Genomic DNA, 15,356 nt, shown 5'->3' on the forward strand with positions numbered 1-15,356 from the left:
AACCCTCTTCCACAAAGCCCTGTGTTTTGGAGTCTTTTACCCCAGGACCTAGTTTATCCAGTCTAATAGGAAATGAAAGGAAGAAAAGCTGTGAGAGGTGAAGAAGGGCAATTAGAAGACTAATTGGCTTAGTCTTGTTTTGTTTTGTTTTGTTTTTATACAGGGTCTCACTGTGTCATCCAGGCTGGAGTGTAGTTGTGCAGTCTGGGCTCACTGCAACTTCTGCCTCCAGGGCTCAAACAGTCTACCCATCACAGCCTCCCAAGTAGCTGGGACCCCAGGGGTGCGCCACCACGCCTGGCTAATTTTTGTATTTTTTGTAGAAATGGGGTTTCACCATGTTGCAGAGGCTGGTCTTGAACTCTTAGATACTTTTCTGGAAAAACTATCCTGTTGGATTTGAAGCTGAAGTTGAGCTTATGTATTTGTTTATTATTTTTTTTTTATTAATGTGTCCTCATGGAGTACTTTGTATCCCATTCCTGCTTTGGTGTAGTTTTCTCAGTTGTTTTGTACACTGTATATTTGGAGGGGCCATAGGATGCCGTATTTTACATCAGACACAGTATGTGATTATTTCTTGCTTCTTTGTAGCCCTGAGCTTAGACATGTCATTTAAATCCTCCACATTGTTAATTTCAGTGAATTTACCCTTGTATCTCACAGCTAAATAGACTTCTTTTTTTGTTACTTTTTGGACAGTAGGAGAGGCAAATTTGTTGAAAATAATAAAGCAAGAGTTTAATAATAATCAAATTTTTGTGTATAATGAAGTGAAACATTCTGGATTTGTTTCTTATATTAAGCTGTGATGCTGAAGTACATGTCATTTGGGGAATTGCCATATTTGAATCACTTTTGCATACAAATTAAACACCTCACATCAAAGAATTCTTAAAAGACATGCTTTCTAATTTCTTAAAATGATGGAATTCATTTAATTTCTTATCTGACATCTCATAGAACAATTTTTAGCTCCTATGTTTGCTGCTGTGACTAATTTTGGTGCTCGTTTTACCTGGGCTATGAATGTACCTTTGCTGTATTTTTTAGGGCTGCAATTGTGAGACTAACATATTTGAATGTAGTGTAAGTTAGTAATCCTTGGGAACCTAGCAAAGTATCACATTTAATTTTCTATTAGATGAAAGAAACATGGAAACAGAATTGGAGATGGAAAGAACTGCACAAAACACAACTAATCAGAGCTGATCCCTGAAGCAGAAAAATGCAATTTAAAGTGAGCTTCCTTTGTATTTCTACTATTTGGGGAGTGTTGAAGATATGACTTTTAATAGTATAGTAACAAGTAAATAATACTAGTTATATTTAGCAAGCTCAAAATTGTAATATTGGAGTTCTCTATGCCATAACTTTTAAATTATTACAGCATCTAAAAGACCCAATTTTAATTACAGGACAGTATAACTTGGCTTCTTAAGAAAACATTCATATAGGAGGCATAGTTGTGGTTCTGTTTCAAAATGTGTGTCATATAACCCTTGATAAATGTATGTATCATCCACACTGCAGTAGATGCTTATATTAAATACAGAAGTGGGGACCTGCCACAACAGTGTAGCAGTACCTGGATTATATGCCTCTGGCTCGGTTTTCTCTGCCTGGAATGGTTTCTCCCTCCATATTAATCAGGTTTTGTGTGTGGTTTCCAGAGGGCAGCTGTGAGATTAGAAAAAGGGTATGCTTCTCTTTCCAGTATAGCTGCTAAGAGTCATGGTTAAGATACCCTATATTGGTAAGAAGACACAGACCACTATTACTGTTATCATCATAGGTAGGTTTCAGAATGGGGAGGCCTCTGCTGACTGCCGGTCTTTTTATTGCACCTTCCTCTTTTAGCCACTGCCATGCAGTTGCTTGGTGGGTAGATTAAAAGGGGGAATTCAGAGGCTGATTCTGATACATCTCTGAGATGATGTATGGACCGTTATCTATAGTGATCCCGATATTTCTTTTTTTTTTTTCTTTTGGTTAAATCTGGGATCTGGGTAAGAAGCTGTGAATTCTTTATGGGACTAAAGTTAGGTTTCTGCTCAGTAAATCTAGAAATTTTCTTCTTAAATGTCAAGTATCAACTTAGGAGACAGATCTGATGGTTAGTTTACCATTGATTCCTGTGGGTCAGATATTCTGGTCACCACATTGCCCTTTGACTCACTGTGGCAGTTGTGCCCACCTTATCTGCAGGTAAGGGCTGCTACTGGCCTTTACTAATCCCAAATCTCATGGTTTCCACTGTGATCAGAGAACCAAATTCCATTGTTAGGATTTCTCACTGTCATCTCTGGCCTATAAAGGATAGCTACTTTAGACCTCTTCAAAGATGCTGGTGCCCCCTTCACTAAGACGGTCTCCCAGGGTCATGTAAGAGGAATGGTTTAAGGGGTAGAGGGCTGAGTTTGTTGAGTCATTCCAGCATTTCCAATTTCCAGAGCTTTTAGATTCTGTCCTCTTTGGCAGTGGTTCTCAACCTTGACGGCATGTTGGTGTTAACTGAAGAATCCCGAGGCCCCTAAATTTGAAGAGGAAAGCTTGATTTCTTATAAGTGGTTGCAGCCTGCAGGTTGGCTCTCCTGACAGGCTGGAAAGTGTGGCTTCTGGCAGAAACTGAAAGCAGGCACTTCGAGGGAGGGAAGAATGGAATAGGAATTTATGCCAAATGAGTTGGCTAAGTTTACATGTTTAATGGTTATAGGAGAAGCTGTGAATATTCATGAAAGGGATCACACACATGTGTAGAAAGTAAACATGCATGTTACATGCAGTCCATGTTCACTTTGGGGTGGAGACTTAACATTTAAGTTCATAACAATTAGGCCCTAGGTGAAGCAGAAGACGGGAAGGCACTCAGTACACAGCCTCTGTAAACCGGCCAGAACCAGTCTGTGGTCGGTGACCTCTTATCAGGAGAAAGTTACTGAATCAGTCTCTCGTCCAATCAAAACTGTTATTTTGGCTTGTGAATAGGGGAGGTTGTCAGTCAACATCTGGCTGTCAGATGTTGGGCTGCAGTTGTTTCAGTAGTGCTTGTCTTGAGGCCAGTGCTTATTTAGCTGCTAGAGAAAAACAAAAAACCCTGTGGCAGTTAGAACATAGTTTTTATTCTTTAAGTGTAGGGTGTGTGATCTAACCCTTGCCTAGCGTGGCCTTAGGTCTTGTTTATAATTTAGCATCTTATTGCCATGAGGAGTCTGTTCTGTCAGTCTTATGCTCTCTATTTTAACATTTAAATAAGTTCTTATGCCCAGGCTGTACCCCATATCATGTAATCCGTATCTCTTGGGGTGGATGGAAGTATCTGTAGTCTTTAAAGCTACAAGGGTGATGCTAATGCGTAGGCAATATTGAGTACCACAGTAGTGGTTCTTAAAGTATGCTCCTAGACCAGCAGCATGAGCATTACTTGGCAACCTGTTAGAAATGCAAATTCTCAGATCTTACCCCAAATCTGCTAAAGGAGAAACTCAAGGAAGGGGTTTTGCGATCTATGTTTTTACAGACTCTTCAGTGATTCTGATGCACACTAAAATTTGAGAACCACTGCTCTAGAGTATGCTGGGGAAATTGTAGCATTTTGACTTCATTAATTAGAGGCCGTGTTTCAGTTGTCCAACCTAGCAGACTCCCGGGGTTTGAATCTCTGGTCTCCCAGGTGAGGCATTGTGAATGTGAGCTGCTCACCTGCTTTTGAGACTTGGTTTGATTCTCAGGGGAGATTTTTTTCACCACTGTTTCATTTAGTATCAAGGTCTCAACATTTCTTTCCAGCCTCTCTTGCAGGCTGGTTCATTTCTTATTCATATATCCTTGAGGTACCAATTTAATATTAATGGTCTCCTATTTGATACTACTCTATGGGCAGGAGCTAAGGGTTGTCTCTTGTTCCATTTCAGAAGGTCATTTCAAGGTCACCAAGAGTTTAGCATATCTCCCCCCACCCCCACCGAGGGTTAAAGTATCCTGATTTTCTGTTGCCTCTCTTTGTTCCCTGTTGTTCTCTATCTCTCTGTTGCCCTGTTTTCTCTCTGTTTCCCCTTTTCTGTCAGTTTTCTTCTTTTCTGTCTAGTTTTGGTCTTTGAGGTTTTCTTAATTTCTTGCAAATTTAGGTATGCATTTTATAAATATATTTTATCTAGCATGTTTTGTTTCTTTCAGTGGGAGTAATATTCAGAAGATTTTGTCTGCTATTTACCAGAAATGGAAAAAGTAATTTTATTTGAGTAATCTGCTTTTGAACTATAGATTTATTACAGATTTATTGCAATTTGATACCCAATTTCTTGACTTAGTCTGCATAGCAGATAGATCAGTATACTTTTAAAAATGAAAACAAATTTTTAAAAGAGTAGTTTTAGGTTTACATCAAAATTGAGAGAAGGGTACAAAGACATCTCATATACCCCTGCCCTCACACATGTACAGCCTCTCCTATTAATATCCTGCACCAAAGTGGTGCATTTGTTCTAGTCAATAAATTGACACATTATTGTCACCCAAAGTCTATAGTTTACATTGTGCTTTGCTCTTGGTGTTATACATTTCTTTGGGTTGAGAAGAATGTATGAAAACATGTATCTACCATTATAGTATTATACAGAGTATTTTCACTATCCTACAAACCCCCTGTGCTCTGCCTATTTTTTATTTTTCCTTTCCCCTAACCCCTGGCAGTCATTGACCTTTTTACCGTCTTCATGGTGTTGCCTTTTCCAGCATGTTGTATACAGTCTATGGTTCATGTGCTGCTTTTCTGGTGATTGGTGCTTTGCAACCCTGGTGTCAGATCCATGACATAAATGTTGGTACAGATCTTAGCTGCTATACAAATGCTCCTCTACCCTAAGATATGGATGCAATAGTTCACTGTTTTATTAACAATTCTTTTAAAGTAGTAGAACTCCTTCATGACTACCTCTAGCTAGAGTGATGTTTTTGAATTGAATGATTAGGGTTATCTCTCAGTCAGGATAGACCAGCTTATGTTATGGTAACAAAAACCATCCAAATCTCAGAGGGTTGCTGCAGGCCTAGCTAGCTCTTGTGGGCAGCTGACCTCAGCACTCTAGGCTACTTTCATCTTATGTGGCACTTCTATCCAGCATAGTGCCTTAACAGTTTCCAGAGACAGAGGAAGAGAGTATGGAAAATTGCACAGAGGAGTACATACATCATTTCCACTTTCAGTTAATTGGCTAGAACTAGTCACATGGCCCTACCTGACTCTAAGGGGGCTGGGAAATGTTTTTGTGTCCAGGAAGGGCAGGAAACTGGACAGCACTATCTATTACTTTTTAAGGTTGATTCTGCCTAACTTAGGCATAAAGGATATTTATTAGAAGAAAATGAGCAAGGTCAAAGGCTCCAAGAGAAGATTGGAATAGTCAGCTATTCCTGGCAGCTAGACCTGGCAGCTCCCGAGGGTTTCTGGACCTGGACTCCCTTGGAGTCCTGTTTGGGGATACTGCTAGAAGGAAAAAGTGAACTTCAGCTGTTCCTTCACTCTGTGTCACTCCATTCCAGGTTCAGATTCCTGAGCAAGAGCCTTGCTGGCTGAAACTTAGGCTGTGGTTCTGCCCTTGACTGTACCAGACTGTAGGACGAAAGGTGTTTCTGAAGAGAGCCAGGGACTCTTTCAGGTTTTGTATTTGAAGGGCGGAATGTCTGATTTGCTGTTCTACAGACCAGGCACAGTGCAGGAAAGGTATTTCCTCAGAAGGAAGTTGAGTGGTGTTAGGAAGAGGGACTGGATGACTGGTGACCAAAAAATGGCAAATTTCTTTTGTAGTTGACATTTGTTGATGTCTAATTAAAAAAATCCAGGAAGTATATAAAGTTTGTGTACCTAGTGTCTCCAAACTTTTTAAATGACTGTGAAAGACTGTATGAGAAATCTACTTATGCATTTTTCTTGCTTTTCCTGACAGTTCATTATCTTTAAGAGAAGGAATCTACCAGTTATAGGTTGTTTGTTTACATTTAGGCCTCAACAGGGAAGTGACAAGATAGCAGTCCTTGCTTCTCCTTGATTTAGCTTTAGGAATTATATGCCAATTACAGATGCCAGTTTGAATGCATTTAGCCAATTATCATGCGGAGAATTAGTGATAATGTTAAAATTTTGATTTTGGTCCAGATGTCACCAAAGAGATCTTACAGACAACTTTGCAAGGATATTTTCAGAGTTATTAATTATAGAACAGAATTTTATTCTCTTCAGTTTCATTATCTGTCTCCCCTGGCATTATCGGCCTTTCCTTATCTGTTCAGTATGTCCATTTTCTTTTTTAACCAACACTTGTGAAACCGAGAGTTTGAAGTTTCAAGCTGACAGATGTGATTTTTCTTGCCAAGGCTTAATAAAATATACAGCATCCAAAGGATTGTAAGATTTAATAGAAATAAAATAGAACATGGATTAAAAAAGGAGTGGGGATTATGAGGTTTACGGTGTTCTTATTTTATGTGCCCTAGCTATGTTTGGGACATTGAAAGTAGTGTACTAAGAAACAACTTAAAACAAAGGGCAAAGTGGTATCAAATAGAATTCCATCTTCATTCGGAATTGTGGAATGCCTCTTATTTCAGAGGTTAGGGAAGAATACCGAATTATTTTAAAAATTGTGTTGTTCGTGTAATTACTACTGTATCTCCCATTGGTAGTAGTTAAGTAGGGTTTTAAAATGTCCCTTTGACCTAGTAAAACACTAACCATAATAGGAAATGCCTGATATATTCTGAATCTGGAGCCTAATTCAGTTTCTTTTTGTAGCTGTTAAATGTATATCCACTAACATGGAAGTTTAACAACTATATTTTGAGAGTCAAGAGCAAGCAAATATGTCTTTGCAAGTGTAAGAATATTAGTTGTATAACTGCAGAACTTCCACATTTATTAGAATTAGCTTTCTGATTCATCATTTTCCTGTCTTTGACTTAAGAGATGCAGTCCAGGGCATATGAGATTGAAGCACATTTGACCTTTTCATATCTGTCAGATGACTTCAGACAAAGCCAAAAAGGCCTGGCTCCTCCCAGTAGTATTTGTTATAAAATAGGTTTTGATTTCAAAGAAGTAGTTTGGAAAATGGCAGCACAGTCTTAAATTACTATTTGCAGTATTCAGCCAACCAGTCATGCCTGTGGCTGCCCAAGAATAGTTTCTGTTAGGTTAATAGAACCAGTGATGGTATAGATATGCCTCAAAGCATAATGGTATTAGAAATAAGACCAAAAAACTCATTTTCCTTCTTGTATGGTTTTCAAAAAATTCACACAATAATAGCATGATACTTGAATATCCTGTTTTTATCTTTTAGTTTCAATGGTAAAAAATTTTTTTTTTTTGAGACGAAGTCTTGCTCTGTTGCTTAGGCTGGAGTGCAGTGGCATGATCTTGGCTTGCTGCAACCTCTTCCTCACAGGTTCAAGTGATACTCTGGTCTCAGCCTCCCGAGTAGCTGGGACTACAGGTGTCTGCCACCATGCCTGGGTAATTTTTGTATTTTTGGTGGAGACAAGGTCTCACCAGGTTGGCCAGGCTGCTTTTGAACTCCTGACCTCAGGCGATCTGCCCGCCTCAGCCTCCCAGAGTGTTGGGATTACAGGTGTGAGCCACCACACCTGGCCTCAATATTAGGATTTTTAACAGTAATTTTAATGTTAGAAGGCCAGGAGGATTTTTAGACTAGAGGAAAACATGCATCATAATAATATACACATATTCTTGGACTTCTGAGTTTGAAGAACTAAATCTATTTTACCTTATTCATTTAGTATTGGCATTTTCAACTGCCATTGTACCTAGGTCAACAGATACACTTTTTACCCTTGGTATTTGTTATTTTTGTGTCATATTTGTTCCTTATTCTTATATTTTACTTTTTATTATTATTTCTTTAAATTTTAATGCAACAAATGGAAAATCTGTACAAATAACCTTGAGGAGAACCATTATCTGTTGAGTACTTTTTAATGCTATCCAAAGTTAACTTTTGCAAGTGAGATGTGAGGTTGCTGTGGCATTACTGGAATAAATTATATGATGTGTGTCTATTTATAAGACACTGAGTTCCAAAGCAATTTCTATTATGCTGGAGGCAGTCCAGACAGTTTTATCACTTTAAGGGACTGTAGCATTAAAATGTTTTAAATTTCCAGTGACGCTTGCTGACACAAAATACCAGTGGATTATAAAATGGAGAAATGCTGTAAATCCCTGCCACTAACTTTGTTAAGCAGAAAGCCAGATCTGGGTTTTGAATTTAATATGAGGTTGACAGTTCTTTAAATTACACTTTTTATTTTGAGATAATTCTGGATTCATGCCCAGTTGTGATCCAACATTGGGGATCAAATTTCAACTTGAGATTTGTAGGGGACAAATATCAAAACTATATAAGAAATAATACGGAATAATAATAGTTTCTCTCTGTAAGAAATAATAGATCCTGTGTATACTTCATCCAGTTTTCCCCAATGGTAATGTTTTAAAAAAGTGTAGTACAATATTACAACCAGAATACTGACATTGAAACAGTTAAGGAAAAGAAGGGTTTCATCACTGCAAGGATCCCTCATATTCCCTTTTTATAACCCTATCCTCTTATCCTACTGCATGTGCTGCCCTCCACCCCCGAAGCCAATCTTTTTCCATTTATATATTTTTGTCATTTTGAGAATGTCGTATAAATAGTCATATGGTTTGTAACCTTTTGTGGTTGGCGGTTGACTTTTTTCATTTGGCATAATTTTCTGGAGATTCATCTAGGTTGTTGGATGTATCAGTTGTTTGTTCATTTTTATTGGTGTGAAGTATTCTGTGGTATGGTTGAATCACAGTTTGTTTAACCACTTACCCATTGAAAGATATCTGGGTCATTTCCAGTTTTGACAATTACAAATAAAACTACTATAAACATCCATTTACAGATGTTTGTGTGGACAAAAGCCTTCCTTTCTCTTGGATAAATGCTCAGGAGTGCAGTTGCTGGGTCCTGTGGTAGTTGCATATTTAGTTGCTTTTTTTTTTTTTTTTTTTTTTAAGAAAAACTGCCAGAGTTTCCCGAGTGACTGTACTGTTTTACATTCTCACCAGCAACGTATAAGTGATTCTGTTTCTCATCATCCCTGGCAGCTTTTGGTGTTGTCACTATTTTTTATTTTTACCATTCTGATGAATGTGTAGTGATATCTTATTTTGGTTTTAATTTATATTTCCCTAGTTGCCAACAATGTTGAACATCTTTTTATGTGCTTATTTGGTGGCTGCATATCCTCTTTGGTACAATGTCTCTGTGCTTTTGGTGTCAAGTGTGCTTTTTAACCTAATACTAGAACCTGAAGACGTTATCCTGTATTTTCTTCTGGAAGCTTTATAGTTTTATGTTTTAAATTTAAGACTATGATCCATTCTGAGTTGATTTTTTGTGTTAAGTGCCACACTTAGGTCAAGATTCACTTTTTGCTTTCCTATGGATGCCTGGTTGCTTCAGCACTATTTATTGAAAAAGTTGACTTTCCTCCATTGCACCTTTGCACCTTTGTCAAAAATCACTTGGCTATTCTTGTGTGGAGCTATTTCTGAATTCTGTTTGGTTCCATTGATCTATGTGCCTACCCCACCAGTAATGCCTGTGTTAGCCTATTTTGCTTTGTTATAAAGGAATACCTGAGGCAGGGTAATTTATAAAGAAAAGAGGTTTATTTGGCTCACAGTTCTGCAGGCTATAGAAGCATGGTGCCAGCATCTGCTTCTGGTGAGGGCTTCAGGCTGCTTCCACTCATGGCAGAAGGTGAAGGGGAATAGACATCACATGGTGGGAGAGAATGAAAGAGAGTGGAGGGAGGTGCCAGATTCTTTTGAACAGCCAGATCTCCTGAGAACTAAGAGTGAGAACTCAATCCCACAGGAATGGCATTAAGCCGTTCATAAGGGATCTTCCCCATCATACAAACACCTCCCACAAGGCCCCACATCCAACACTGGGGATCGGACTTAAACATGAGAATTGGAGGGGATGAATATCCAAACTACATCAATTCCAAACTATATCAATGACAAACAGTCTTCATTACTGTAGCTATATAAGTCTTGAAACCAGGTAGAATAATTGCAACCATTTTTTTCTTTTTTCCCTTTTTACATGAGGGTTTCACTTGGTTGCCCAGGCTGGAGTGCAGTGGCTTGATCATAGCTCACTGCAACCTTGAACTTTAGGACTCAAGCAATCCTTCCACCTTAGTCTCTTGAGTAGTTAGGACTCTAAGCATGCACCACCGTGCCTGGCTAATTCTTTTTTAAAATTATTTTTGTAGAGACAGGGTCTTGCTTTGTTGCCCAGGTTGGTCTCAAACACCTGAGCTCAAGCCATCCTCCTGTATTGGCCTCCCAATGTGTTGGTATTACAGGCCTGAGTCACTATGCCTGGCCCATGTTTTCTTCCTTTTTCAAAATTGTTTTGGCTGGTCTAATTCTTTTGCCTTTCCATATAAATGTTAGAATAATTTTGATATCTATAAATAATTGTGTCAGGATTTTGATAGGAATTTGATTAGATCTGTCCATTAATATGGGGAGAATTGACATTTTCCACCATGTTGAGTCTTCCTATCTATGAACATAGTCTATTATTCCATTTATTTAGGTGTTCTTTGATTTCTTTAAATAGCATTGTGTACTTTCAGCATACAAATCCTGTACCTGTTTTGCTAGATTTATACCTGAGTATTGTTTTTTGGGGGGGATTGTAAATGGTGTTTTAAATTTCAGTTTCCATGTGTTTATTGCTAATATATGGAAGTACAGTTGTTTTTTGAATGTTAACATTGTGTCCTGTGACTTTGCTGAATTCACTTACTAGTTCTAGGGAGCTTTTTTCTTTAAACTCCTTGGGTCTTTCTATGTTGACAGTCATGTCATTTGCAAATAATTATCTGTTTCATATTGGGTGAGTTGTGATAGTTTGTATTTTTTGAGGAGTTGGTCCATATTTCTGTGTGGTGAAATTTATGTATATACAGCTGTTCGTAGTATTCCTTTATTATTCTTCTAATGTCTGCTCATTTTCTATATAGTTGTTTTATCACTTTTTAAAATTTAGAAATAAAAAAATTTCATTAGCAAATAATTGTATATATTGAATACAATGTGATGTTTTGATATATGTGTATACTGTGGACTGTGGAATGATATCTGTTACTTCACATATTTCATATTTTTTGAAGTGAGAACATGAAAAATCTACTTTTCTTTTTTTTTTTTTGAGACAGAGTTTCGCTCTGTCACCCAGGCTGGAGAGCAGTGGGGCAGTCTTGGCTCACTGCAACCTCCGCCTCCCGAGTTCAAGCGATTCTCTTGCCTCGGCCTCCTAAGTAGCTGGGATTACAGGCATGTGCCACCACGCCTGGCTAATTTTTGTATTTTTAGTAGAGATGGGGTTTCACCATGTTGGTCAGGCTGGTCTTGAACTCCTGACCTCGTGATCCGCCCACCTTGGCTTCTCAAAGTGCTAGGATTACAGGCATGAGGCACCGCGCGTGGCCGTAAAATCTACTCTTTTAGCAATTGGGAAATACGTGTAATTATGCACCATGCTGTGCAGTAGATCTTGAAAACTTATTCCTCCTGTCTAACTGAAGCTTTCTACCCTTTGATCAACATCTCCCTGTTCCCCACCCCACCCCCAGCCTCAGGTAACCACTGTTCTACTTTCCCCGTCTATAAATTTCACTTTTTTAGATTTCACATATGAGTAAGATGATGCAGTGTTTGTCTTTCTGTGCATGAGAGGGGGGTGTTGAAGTTCACAGCTGTAATTGTGGATTTGTCTATTTATCTTCCCAGTTCTATCAGTTTTTGCTCCACGTATGTAGCAGCTCTTTTGTTTAGCGATACACATTTAGGATTGGTATGAATTTTTTGATTTATTGACTTCCATTTAGTGTAATTATTGATGTGTTTGATCTGAAGTCTGTAATTTTATTTTTGTTTTCTGTTTGTTCTGTTTTTCATTTCCATTTTCTTTTTATTACCTTCCTGTGGTTTACTGAACTTTTTTTTTTTTTTTAACCATTCCATTTAGACTTTTGCTATAGTGCTTTCAAGTATATCTCTTTGCGTGGATTCTTTTTAGTGATTGCTGTGTGTATTATATACATACCTACATACATAACAGTCTACTGGTGTCACTGTTTTTACTAGTTCAAGTGAAGTATAGAAAACTTACCTGTCTTTTCATCCCTTTTCCCTCTCTCATTTTTATATAATTCTCTTGAATGTATTCTCTAAATGTCTTTAGAACCAAATCAGACATTTTTACAATTTTTGCTCAATGACCAAAGATAATTTATAAAACTTAATAGCAGTAGGAATGCCTATTGTATTTACCTATATTTTGGCCTACTGTGTTCTTGCTTCCTTTCTGATATTTCAAGGTTTCTTCTTTCATCATTTTCTTTCTCTTTTACAGTGCTGTGCTGGTGACAATTTGCTGTTTTTGTAGGTAAAAAATTGCTGAACACTGGCAATTTCAGATGATTCAGTGTAGTAGATGATCAGCAAAGGTCAAAGGAAAAGGAAGCCTATATGTAGAAGTGACCTGCTGCAAGGACTGATGTGAAGCTACATGGTTCCATTTTTTTCCTCACCCACTTCATCCAGATGATTCATTATGTGTAAGGCAGTGACTGGCAAGACTTACACATTTGGTACATCCATACAATGGAATACCATTCAGCAATAAAAAGGAATGAACTGGCTGGGCACAGTGGCTCATACCTGTAATCCCAGCACTTTGGGAGGCCGAGGCAGGTGGATCACTTGAAGTCAGGGTTTTGAAACTACCTGCACCAACATGGTGAAACCCAGTATCTCCTAAAAATACAAAAATCAGCTGGACATGGTCGTCCACGCCTGTAATCCCAGCTACTCAGGCTGAGGCAGGAGAATCCCTTGAGCTCCGGAGGCAGAGGTTGCAGTAAGCTGAGATCGTACCACTGCACTCCAGCTTGGGCCACAGAGTGAGACTCTGTCTCAAAAAAAAAAAAAAAAAAAAAAAAGGAATTATTGATACATGCAGCAACATGGATGAATCTCAAATGCATTATGCTGAAAGAAGCCAGACAAAAAAGAATATATAGTGTATGATTTAATATAGTATATGATCTACATAAAATTTAGAAAATACATGCTAATGACAAAGTAAATTGATGGCTTTCTGGGGAGGAGAGGAAAGAAGTAAGTAGGAAAGAGGGATTGCAGAAGGACATGGAGGGAGCACTGGAGGGCTTTTGTTATCTTGGTTGTAGTGATGATTTCACAGGTGTATACACATGCCAAATGTGTGTAATTGTACACTTTAAATATATGCATTTATTTTGTGTAAGTTACACCTCAGTAAGGCTGTTAAATTCCACATTCACAAGTGCTCCTACAGTGCATGACTACTGTGCAGCTCTCCCACCTGCATCTCCAACTTTTTCATACTCTTATTTGCAAAATGAGACCAGTGATTGCATGCTTGGAGGTTGTGGAATTGTCAAATTGCTTTGAAGTTTTTAAGCACTCACTTTCAGTTTTTAAACTAATGTCTTTGTCAGTGGTAAGAAATAGTCTTGTCTGTGCACCACACTTTGAGTCACATTGAGAGTAGTGCTTCCACACTATTTTATATACATTTTTTTTCCTTCTCAGAGTGAAGACATTCTGTATGTGTCATTCTGAAACTGTTCTATCCTTATCATGGTTGCACTATGATTTGATTAACCTGTGTTCTGGTGTATGAACTCTGGCAATGAGTGTATGTGATTTTCTTAGCATGACTCCTAGGAAATTATCTAGATCTGATAAAACATGCTGCCGAGTTTCAGCGTACATTATATTACAGCTTTAGTATAACATTCCCAGGCTCTGATTTTTTAAGGAATCATGTAAAAGTTTAATGCAATATAAGAACTTTTTAAACTGTGGTGTGCTGGAGCATACCAGGGACCTCGCATGGTAAAATTCGTTTTCATATCTTGGCTGTCCAAGTGAACTGGATGGCTTGGGGTCAGTTGCCAGAACCTCTCTCAGCCTCTGTTTACCCTTTAAAGATAGGGCAACAATTAATTCCCTCTCAGGATTAGTGATACAGTGGAAGTGCTTTATAAACTGAAAAGTGAGTCAGGTGCACTGGCTCACTCCTGTAATCCCAGCACTTTGGGAGGTGGCGGTGGATCACTTGAGGCTAGGAGTTTGAGATCAGCCTGGCCAACATGGCAAAATCCCGTCTTTACTAAGAATACAAAAATTAGCTGGACTTGGTGGCATGCACTTGTAATCCCAGCTACTCGGGAGGTTGAGGCACAAGAATCTCTTGAACCTGGGAAGCAGAGGTTGTAGTTAACCAAGATTACGCCACTGCACTCCAGCCTGGGTAAAATAAAATAAAAAAATTATAAACTCAAAAGGGCTATATGTGTTTATTTTACTGGATATATTTCTAAGCTTCATCTGGGAGAGTTACTTTATTTTCAGGAATATAAGGCCCATATTTTGAAAATAATTTGGAAAATAGTTCTTAGAAATGGTGACTTTTACAGAGTATCTTGCTTTTTACATATAGGTTTAAGAACTGAGAGATACACTTGAAATAATTTACTTTTTTTCTCTTTGCAGGCAATTGTCCTCTTAACTGAATTAATTAGGGAAAACTTCAGGAACAGCAAATTAAAACAGTGCCTTTTACCAACCCTTGGGGAGCTGATCTATCTTGTGGCCACCCAGGTGAGACTGTCTGATTAACTCTATTGCTGTTTGACATGTTCTGACATACTCTGGCTGACAAGTATTAATATCCTATAAAAGTTTTCTGACTTTGCCCCTTAGAGCATGCCTAAGGAGCTTAGGATAAATTTTACCTCTTGGGGAGAGAATTTCTCAGTGTTCCTCGGTCTCTTTCTATCTTACCCTGTCTCCCTCCTCCCTTCCTTCCAGTGCCTCTTTTCCTTTGAAATGTATGCAATTTGAAGGCCACATTTTAAAACCAATGAACTGAAAGTCCGTAAGGTATTCCCAAGGTTGCTGCCATCCTTGACTCCTTTAGGCAAGAGGAGACCATTGGTTCTTTCCATAGAAAGCTTCATTTCAGTTTAAATAAAGCACAACTTTGTGCAAATACAGCTTTAAACATGACTATGGACATTTGTGAAGGCAGAATTTGACTTCTTATATCTAAAGTTACAATATGGAAGTGCTACTGAATTCAACAAGGCAAAATTTAATATTCCATTAATGTGGTTTTTAAAAAAAGAATATTATGGAATAGATAGTGGTAAGTTATGGGTTAGTCATTTAA

At 38.2% G+C, this 15,356-nt stretch overlaps 1 protein-coding gene across 10 annotated transcripts in view; it reads left to right on the forward strand.

Annotated features, from left to right (window-relative positions):
• The window catches only part of ULK4 (unc-51 like kinase 4), a 702,682-nt gene that overhangs the window by 100,384 nt on the left and 586,942 nt on the right, over positions 1-15,356 (forward strand). For all 10 annotated transcript variants that reach the window (XR_012090659.1, XM_073010314.1, XM_073010313.1 and 7 more), the window contains one exon: positions 14,678-14,785. Coding sequence is in view for 9 of the 10 variants with exons in the window: in XM_073010314.1 (XP_072866415.1) it covers positions 14,678-14,785 (108 nt within the window). In the remaining variant the exon portion in view is untranslated. The remainder of the gene's footprint in view (positions 1-14,677; positions 14,786-15,356) is intronic.

The sequence above is a fragment of the Chlorocebus sabaeus genome, chromosome 22 (assembly GCF_047675955.1).
Source record: "Chlorocebus sabaeus isolate Y175 chromosome 22, mChlSab1.0.hap1, whole genome shotgun sequence".
NCBI lineage: Eukaryota > Metazoa > Chordata > Mammalia > Primates > Cercopithecidae > Chlorocebus > Chlorocebus sabaeus.